Raw genomic sequence first — 8,709 nt, 5'->3', positions numbered from 1 at the left:
AGGGCCAGGAGCCCGAGTACTAGCTCTAAAAGCCCCACCTGCTCCACTCTGGTGGGTGGAAAGGAATTTCCCATCATGCCTCTCTCCCTGCAAAGACTGGCGTAGGTTCCATCCACTGAGGAGCCGAGTGCGGTGGGGCGGATGGCTGCATGACCCCCGTTACCTGGGGGGCTGGGGCCAGGGCCCGTGGCCGGGGCGTCGAGCAGGGTCATCTCGTTGCCGTGTCCCAGCTGCACCCGTCTGAGCACAGAGTTGTCTATGTGGATGTCCTGCGCCCCCCAGGGTCCAGCCGGGGGCTCCTGAGCCTGGGGACCTGCTGCGGGTGGTGAAGGGAGGCAGAGGGGAGCCTCGGAGCCTGGCAGGAAACACAGCACATGACCTCTGACCCTCCCTACACCCCCACACAGAGTGCTGGCCGGGTGGAGGGGACAGGCCTCCTGCCTCTTCCTGGGTCCATGGGAGCGGTGGGCCCCGCGGGACAGTCGGCACGGGGCCCCAGGGTTTGGGGTGTCACTGGGGCACTTGAAACCCAGACAGTGAGCCCACCCTCCGCCCCCTCGTCGCCTCCGCCCTCGGAGCCCTCGGGAGAAAGTCCCTCTGGTGTGAACGCGTCTAACCGGCTCAGAGCCCCCCACGCTTCTCTCCGAGTTTCCTCCTGGTTTCCCACGTGAGGTGACGCTGCACGATTTACTCAGAAGTGCATTTGAGCAGAATGAGAGGGAAACCCATGTAACATGGAGTCTGCGGTCAGACACGGCACAACTGGAATCGGGGGCGGCTCGGAGGATTGACGCTGGGCAAACGTCGCTCTAGATTTCCAGACAAAGTTCTCCTCCGTCTCACAGTTGGGGAAACTGAGGCCCAGAAGGGGGAAGGGTTCTCTAGAAGTCGCAGGGAGTGTTTCCCCCGGGCTGAAGTTCTCGCTGTGTCCCACGCTGGGCTGAGGGGTGGCCCGCCCCCTCTCACCGGCCCGCGGGCCGTGTTTCATCGTAAGCAGGCGCCGCTGGGGAGACGCCTCCCAGGGCTGAGGGTGATAACGCGGAGAAAACCGCGTGGCTCGGAATAAACAAAAGGCTGCTGTGACCCCGCGCCTCCTGCTGAGGAGAGTGACCTGAACTGCTTCTCACGGGCAGCGATGGGGTCTCCTGGAGCATGAGGCTCTCAGCATTGGAATGAGAGGGAATCAGGAAGGGTTTGATCCAGGCACGAGAAAGACGTCCCCGTTCTCGGAGGCCAGGAAGGAGGACCGTGGTGCTCCGAAAGCCGCCCTTTCTCCTCGGAGGGTGGATTGCCCTGACCCTCCCAGTCAGAGCAGCCGCCCCGGCCCTCCTCGGCGTCTCAGGAGGACTCACCGCTCTCCGCAGGGGCCACATGCTTCACGATGCTGTTCCCGTGTCCAATCTGGACGGCGTCGGAGTTCCCGATGGAGATGTGGTTGTACGGCCCGCTCTGGCAGATGGTGACGGCGGTTTGCTGGTAAAGGATGGCGGGGGGCTGACTCCCTCCCCTGGGAGTCCCTGTGGGAGGACACGCCACTCAGCCCCTCCACACCTCCCCACGGAGCAGGGCTCCCTGCCCCCCGGGCACCATGGCTCCTGGCAAGCCCGGACGCAGAGTCCAGTGCCCGCCGGGGCTGGCCGGAGCCCAGCTGGAACTGGCATGTCTGACAAATGCCACCGGCATCTCGGATGACCCTCCCATGGCAGGTCACCCTACCTGAGTGTCCTCTGCTCCCCAAGAGGGTGGGGGAGCGTCCTGCTCGCCCTGCCCTCTGCCCCTCTCCCTTCGAGCAGCCACACGCTGGCCGTGAGCGCCCCCGGCCAAGGCTAGGGCTGTCCACAGGCTGCTTGTGGCCACCAGAGAGCTTTGCTTGCCTCCCAAGGCATTTGTAAGAATTTGCCTTCGTGACAAGTGTTTACAATCTGACGGCTGTCACATTAAAAATATTATTTTAATTAAAAAATATATTTTTTTAATTACATGTTACGACTGCATTGGGATAAAGACATATAATCTAGGCAGGAGTCGTTATTATGATTATAACATTCACTTTTTTCTTCTGGTTGTAAGAGAAAGGAGGACATTTCCGTGGGCCTGTAAAAGGCTGTGGGCTCTATGCCTGCGGCTGCTGCACCTGGAGGATAAGGCGCCCTGGGACCCCGCCCCCCGCTATCTGAGCCCAGCCCGGTCTCCTTCAGCAATGCCAACTCCAAGTTGGGCCAAGTGCCCACAGAAAACTGCCAGCAACCAGCCCTGTGCCCAGGCTAGTACAGTCAGGAGTACCCGCCCCTCCCAGCCCCTGGCCTTCTGCAAATACAGCCTCGGGCCCCGCCTCCAGGAAGCCCTCCCTGGTTACTCCCCCGCCGTGCATCATGCTCCACCCTCCTGGAACCCCTTCCAGTGACTGGTGAGCAAGACAAGTGCAAGCTTCTGGAAGGTTCTGAAGGTGGAGCAGGCAAGAAACACATGTTGAGTGTCTCTTTCCCTGCCCTGCCCAGGTGTGGGAGCACATCAGGGCCTACCTGGTTGGTAGATTTCCCAGATCTTTGAATTCTTGTCGAAGTTTAGCAGGTGATCTTTCTGCATGTCATACAGGTATCGTTTGACATCGCTGGATGCAGTCATCCCCAGGGCCCGGGCGATGTCGATGGCCCTCATGGGCCCCCGGCCGGCCAGTAGCCTGCAGATCTGCTCCTGCACCTGCACCGGCCCTGTGGGAGGCAGGCGGCGGGTGGCTAAGGGGGCCTCCGGAGAGTGTCCGCTCCACTGCTGACTATAACCGCGGCCCCTCTGAGCCCATCCTCGTCCACCGGACGCACGTCATCTCCGTGCCCAGCGAGGCTGTCCTGGGCCGGGATGGGCACCGAGCTCCGGGCACGCCTGGCACACGGGGCTGCACACTGATGGCGGCTCTCGCCCGGAGACAGTGATTCTCGGGCAGTTAGCTTCTCCTGCCGCAGAGCCTGAGCTGCCTCTGGGGGCCTCGTGGGACCCTCTTAGGGGGGTGCGAGGGACCCTCTCAGCACCCCCTGTGGCTAAGGAGAGCTGGAGGTCAGAGGAAGGGCCCCTGTCCCAGGAGCTGCAAAGAGGCCGGTCACCAAGCGGAGGGCCCGGTTTCTGGGACTTGCACCTGCTCCTTGCAGGGGCCCCTCTGCCGGAGAGAGAGGCCAGGGGTGGCGGGGCAGGAAGGGGACGGGCCTCCACGGGTCGCTGGGTCGTGAGCTCTGGCCCTGCCCTGCCTCCTTCCCGCTGTGCGGCGCCCTGCTGCCTACCTTCTCTGGGAAAAGGGGGTGAGTACCGCCTCTCACCACCGGGGGAGCCCTGGAGCGCCCGGGCCCATTGTGAGTACCTGACAAGTGTCAGCTCTTTCGGTCTGTGGGCTACAGAACTGGCTAAGGGGATCTCGTGTGATGTGAACTTAATTCTATGGTCATCACCATCGTTGTCATCGTTCCTTTCGGATGTTATCGTACTTTGCTGAGCACCTACTATGTGCTGGCGCCAGGCTGAACCCTTTGCCTCTAATCCTCCGGAAACCCCACGATGCAGCCCTGCTCCTGTCTCCATTGGCCGGAAGAGGAAGGGAGGCAGGATGAGGGGACAGTATGCACCCCAAGGGGCAGAGCCTGTATTCACACCCAGGCCCCAATCCAGGCTTGTCCGTTGCCAGGACTGCTGGTGCCGGGTACACCCCCCCCCCCAAGGTTGGCAGTTACCAAGGCTGAGCTGGGCAGGCGCTCTGGGAACCAGTGCTCCAGCCGCACCCTCTCTCAAGCACCACGTCGAAGAGCCAGCGTCATGCACTTGCAACTTCTCCTTCATCCGGTAGAGAGCTTGGTTGATCTTCTTCTTGGGCACTTTGCATTCCTTTGACAGCTGGACAGCCTTCATAGGGCTGCCAGCATTCTTCAGCGCCTGCAGGATCCTCTGCTCAAGCTCTGGGAGAGGAGAAAGGGGCAGGGAGAGGACTGAGTGCCAGGGTGGAGCCTGGGCCAGAGGCTCTGGGGTAGGGGAGGCCACGGGGGAGGGCCCGGAACAGAGCCCGAGCAGCCATCCACCAAGGACACTTCTGTTCAGTGAGGGCTCGTGGGCTGATCAGAAACGGCCTTGGCTGGACAGCCTGGTGGCCAGGGGGGTGGCCAGGCCTTCCAGTGGCCTCCACTCGCTGTGAGTGGCCAGAATGCAGGTGGGCGCTGAGCTCTCAGGGGTCCTCTGAGCAGAGGGGCGTGGAGTGAGGGCAGAAGAGCAGGAGAAGGGGGGGCAGGGCAGTGGGCCAGTTGCCACTCTGTTCCCAGATCCCAGCCGCCTCCTCCCTTCAAAATCTGCCCTCCTGGGGCCCGCCATCCCTGCCTGTGTGGTCTGCCCTGGGAAGGCCGTCCCTGGCTCCCGTGAGGCCCCTCATTTCCTCCTCTCTGCTTCCGCCTCCTCGGGGCAGGGTCCCCCAAACCACGGGGATATGAGTTCAGGATGCGGAGGGAGCTGTGGGCGGCAGCCCCACCCATCAGCAGGAAACCTGGACCCCAGGAGCCCCGAGGGAAATGCAAAGCAGGGCCCTGCTCGGGAAGTCGGGTCCCCTTTTGGGGAGGTGACCCCAGGCTAGCGGGTCCTCTGCCTGCTGGTCTCTCTGGCTCTGCGGTGGCAGTGCTGGTGGGGATGGGCCATCCGGTTCCGGCTACAGCCCGGGCTGCAGCTCGCCTTTGTCACCACGTTTTCACCTGCCGGCAGGTGAAGCGCAGCTAGGATCTCTGGGGGTGCCCACTCCTTCGCCCCAACTCTACCCCAAGCAGTCATCAGCCACCAGAAACCCTCATCCAGTCAACCACGGGCTCTGCCTTGTCCTGAAAAGAGGTTTTGTTTTTGTTTTTGTTTTTAAATATATTTTATTGATTTTTTTACAGAGAGAAGGAGAGAGGGATAGAGAGCTAGAAACGTCGATGAGAGAGAAACATCGACCAGCTGCCTCCTGCACACCCCCCACTGGGGATGTGCCCGCAACCAATGTACATGGCCCTTGACCGGAATTGAACCCAGGACCTTTCAGTCCGCAGACGGATGCTCTACCACTGAGCCAAACCGGTTTTGGCCTGAAAAGAGTTTTGATTCTTGAAAAGCCAGCCCTGGTAAGCCTCCCCCCGGCCCCTCCTCCCTGACTGCAAAGGCCAGTGAAGGGCTTGAGCCCCAGCACCTGGAGGCTGTGAGATGGACGAGGTACAAGCAGCCGTGACGAGGAGCAGAAGCCCCAGAGAAGTAGCCCGGGGTTACCCAGTGCCCCTGACAGGTACCTGCGTGTCCCCCTGGGGAGCTGACAGGAAGCTGGGCCACACCCTGCCCTCCCCTCTCTGCACCCCTTTGCCTCCTTTTTGTTCTCTGAGGCTGGCTCCCCAGCTCTGCCGCCTACTGGCTGTGTGACTCTGGGCCCCAGTTCGCCACCTGTGAAGTGGGGTAATAGCAGCTATTTCCAAGATTGTGGTGAGGATGAAATGAGCTAATGAGAACAGAAACAACAACTAAAAGCCAAAACCCCACCGCAGCCCGCAGCCCCCAGGGCACCCTGGAGCCCGGCGATGGCTCAGGGCTGGCCCCTCCACTGGGGCCTGGGCGGAGCTCTCAGAGGGAGAGGCAGCCGGAAATGTGTGTCTCATCCTGTATTATCATAGTGGCTTGTGCTGCTCTCAAAATGGGTGTGAATACGGCACTCAGCATCAGCGACCCCCTGAGGTTTGGCCTCTGGGGGCCTTGGCGGTCTCATGTGTGAAATGGGAACATCGCGGTGCTCAGCACTGAGGTTCCTGTGAATGTATGGGGCGTGGGCCAGGCACTCTCTTCCTGGGCGCCATGTCGCTATCACTGCTATAATCAGCCCCCCCCCCCCCCGAAAGTCCCCACCATCCCTGGGAGGGAGTATTAGTACCTGCCTCGTCGATGTCTGCAGAAGCCTGGGCCATGCTGACAGCGTGGCTAGGGGCCCGGGGAGATCTGGGGGCCTTGAGAAGGCGGGTTGGTGGAGGCTGGCGTCCCTGCGAGGCCGAGGCTGGGGCTGCCGGCAGCTGTGGCGGGAGGCTGGCTGCACAGGCGTGCACAGGCGGCACCAGCTGTTTATACCCCGGAAGCAGGCCTAGGGAGCCGGAACTGATCGGCAGTGTGGAGAAAAAGAAAATGAAACTTCTGTGTGTGGCTTTCGAAGGAAACGATATCGAAAGCAGAATTGATAAGTAAGAGGAAGTGGGCTAGCTGTTGGAGGGAAGAGCAGAGTAACTTCCGAGTGCCCACCGATGCCCACCCTGACCCTCCACACACAGAGGCTGGGACACTGGGTGCCCACGATCCTGTACACTTCAAAATGACAGCTCTCTTTAGTGAGCAGCTACTGTGCTTTCAAACCTCATGGGCCCCTCCAACTCACCGACAGGGTAGGGACTAGCACTGGCCTCTTTTCTCAGAGGGAAACTGGGGCTCTGGTCAGTGCGGCCACTTGTTCAAGGCCACAGATGTGCCTGGGCCCTAACCCAGCCCCTCCCCACCCACACGCTTACTGGCTCTGTGACCCTGGGCGAGTTGTTTAACCTTTCTGTGCCTCCGTGTGCTTCCAGCTTCACTTACAGTCATGAGCACAATTGGGCACCAGCATGTTCCAGGCGAAACACCCCATCGCTTTCCTAAGTGACCCTCAAGCAATCCAGAGCCACGGTTCTCTTTCAGGTCACGAAGGGGAAACTGAGGCCCACAGAAACGAAGGGCGTTGTGTGAGGCAGCCAAGGGGACCAAGAACTCAGGCCCAGAAGCCCCTGGGCCCGAGGTTCAGCGCAGAGGCCTGGGCGGGCTGGCAGGCGGACATGGCCACTCCCTCGGGGCACTCCCGGTCAGCCTTGCTGCCAACACAGGGGTGAACAGCGATGCAGGAGGGGATGGGCCCGGGGCTCGCCCAGAGGCTGCCTTCGCAGAGCAAGCAGCAGTCCTGGTCCCCAGCACATCCACCAGCTCCCACCTCTGGGGCGGGGCCGGGGTCCCAGTGATGGCATTGGCAGGGTGCCGTGTGGAGAGTGACCACTCACTAAAACCAGGGAGCCACAAGGCCGGGTGCTTTTGTTCTCTTTCACGTAAAACTGAAGATTCACGTATCTCTATATGAACTGACTCTATATGGACTTTAAATGCAAGGTGGTTACGGGTGTTGAGGAAGATTGTGGGAAGGGCCATGGGTGAGCCCCAGTGGATGCTGGGAGGCTCCGTGCCGGGGCCGGCCACCAGGTGGCGCCCGCTCACCAACCCGGGCGCGGGGGCCCACCTCGGCCTGGTCCCTCTGATTGAGGGAGGACCTCCCACCCATCGTCTCCCCAGGGAAGATCTGGCCTGACCTCGGCCTCTCCTTCTCAGGCTCCTTAACTCCTCCCAGGGTGGAAGCAGCAAGCCCAGGCCTTGGCTGCAGGCATGGTGACCCAGCACTGACTGCTGGCCTCCTGGGCTTGGGGGCCAGGCGGAGGGCGGGCTTCACCCTGAGGGTCCGGTTGGCTTCTGGAAGGACCGCTTGTGTCTCCGTGGTGACGGCTGGCCACCGGGCAGTGTTTGGATTCCCGTTCCCTCTGCCCCGTCCTGAAGCCACGTGTGGCCTCGCCCTGCTCTCTGAGCGGCCCGGAACCTGCGTCAGGAGCCACCGCGCGGGAAAGGCCAGGCGCCTGGGAGTGCCGCCTGGGCGAGGCCTCCGTCTGGCCTTCTTCTCCAGGGCGGCCCTGCCTCTCGCGGGGGTCAGGACGCCCTGAGACTCAGTTTCTTCAACGGTGAAACAGATACTAAAGAAGAAGAAGCGTGTCTGTATGATACTCGGTAGGTTCTCACACATTGGAAAACGTGCTGGATGCCTCTCTGCCAGGAAACTGTGGGCACTAGGCAAAAGAAAAAAAAAAGGTGCGAGAGAAAGAGAAAGAAAAACAATTAAACATGTGTGGGTTCCAACTTCCCTCGCTCTCACAGCACGTCTAGAATTCAGGGGAGTCCTGAGCCTGCTGTGAGGGTCTCGCCGCGCTGAGTGGGATTCTCACTTTTAAATAACCCAAAGGATTATCTTTTATTTCTCTTCTCCGTTTAAGAGATTTTCAGGGTAATTTTGACTTTAAAGATTGCCTTTAACCCAGATATCAGTGGCTTACGCCAGCGTTTTTCAACCGCTGTTCCGCGGCACACTAGATGTTGCCTGGTGTGCCGTAGGTGCAGACAACACAAGAATTTTATAATTTTTCACTATTTTGTTTACTTAATATTTCATAATAAAGTAATTATAAAATACTTTCTTTGTGTTTATTTGATTCCTATTCAAGAGAATTACTTTATATATAGTCAATCTAGGCACAGAGTTAAATTTTTTAACATTTTCTAATGGTGGTGTGCCTCGTGATTTTTTTCATGAAACAAGTGTGCCTTTGCCCAAAAAAGGTTGAAAAACACTGGCTTACGCCATCCAGGCGCTTCTTCCCTTTTTTCTCCTCAAGCAGTCTGTGGGTGGTCCAGGCGTGGAGTGGCACATCACGAGGTCAGGACCCAGGCTCCTTCCATCTTGTTGCTCTGCCATTTGTGGCCTCCATCCCAAGACTGGCCATGAGTTCCAGAGCGGCTGCTTCAGCTCCGGCCATCACTTCTGCCTTCCTTCCAGCGGGAAGAAGGAAGGGGAGGAAGGGCATGCATCTCCCTTTTAAGAAACTGGCAAGTTGCACACAC

The 8,709-nt window shown here is 59.8% G+C and overlaps 1 protein-coding gene across 3 annotated transcripts in view; it reads right to left on the bottom strand.

Moving 5' to 3' along the window:
- Window positions 1-6,109, bottom strand: part of ZBP1 (Z-DNA binding protein 1) — a 244,968-nt gene extending 238,859 nt beyond the window's left edge. For 2 of the 3 annotated variants that reach the window (XM_084886786.1, XM_084886785.1), the window contains exons 1-5: window positions 5,912-6,109; window positions 3,717-3,938; window positions 2,523-2,711; window positions 1,353-1,517; window positions 164-355 (exon numbers count right to left, since the gene is read on the bottom strand). In XM_084886786.1, the coding sequence (XP_084742912.1) occupies window positions 164-355; window positions 1,353-1,517; window positions 2,523-2,711; window positions 3,717-3,938; window positions 5,912-5,945 (802 nt within the window). In that variant the 5' untranslated portion in view covers window positions 5,946-6,109. Of the gene's footprint in view, window positions 1-154; window positions 356-1,352; window positions 1,518-2,522; window positions 2,712-3,716; window positions 3,939-5,911 lie in introns of all 3 variants that reach the window. The other variant, XM_084886787.1, reaches the window with a different exon arrangement.
- Between the last annotated feature and the right edge of the window lie 2,600 nt (window positions 6,110-8,709).

This window comes from Pipistrellus hanaki (assembly GCF_964339955.1).
Source record: "Pipistrellus hanaki genome assembly, chromosome: 6".
In the NCBI taxonomy this organism is placed as follows: domain Eukaryota; kingdom Metazoa; phylum Chordata; class Mammalia; order Chiroptera; family Vespertilionidae; genus Pipistrellus; species Pipistrellus hanaki.
The sequence above is the reverse complement of the archived record's forward strand: the minus strand, read 5'-3'. Positions and strand labels throughout refer to the sequence as shown.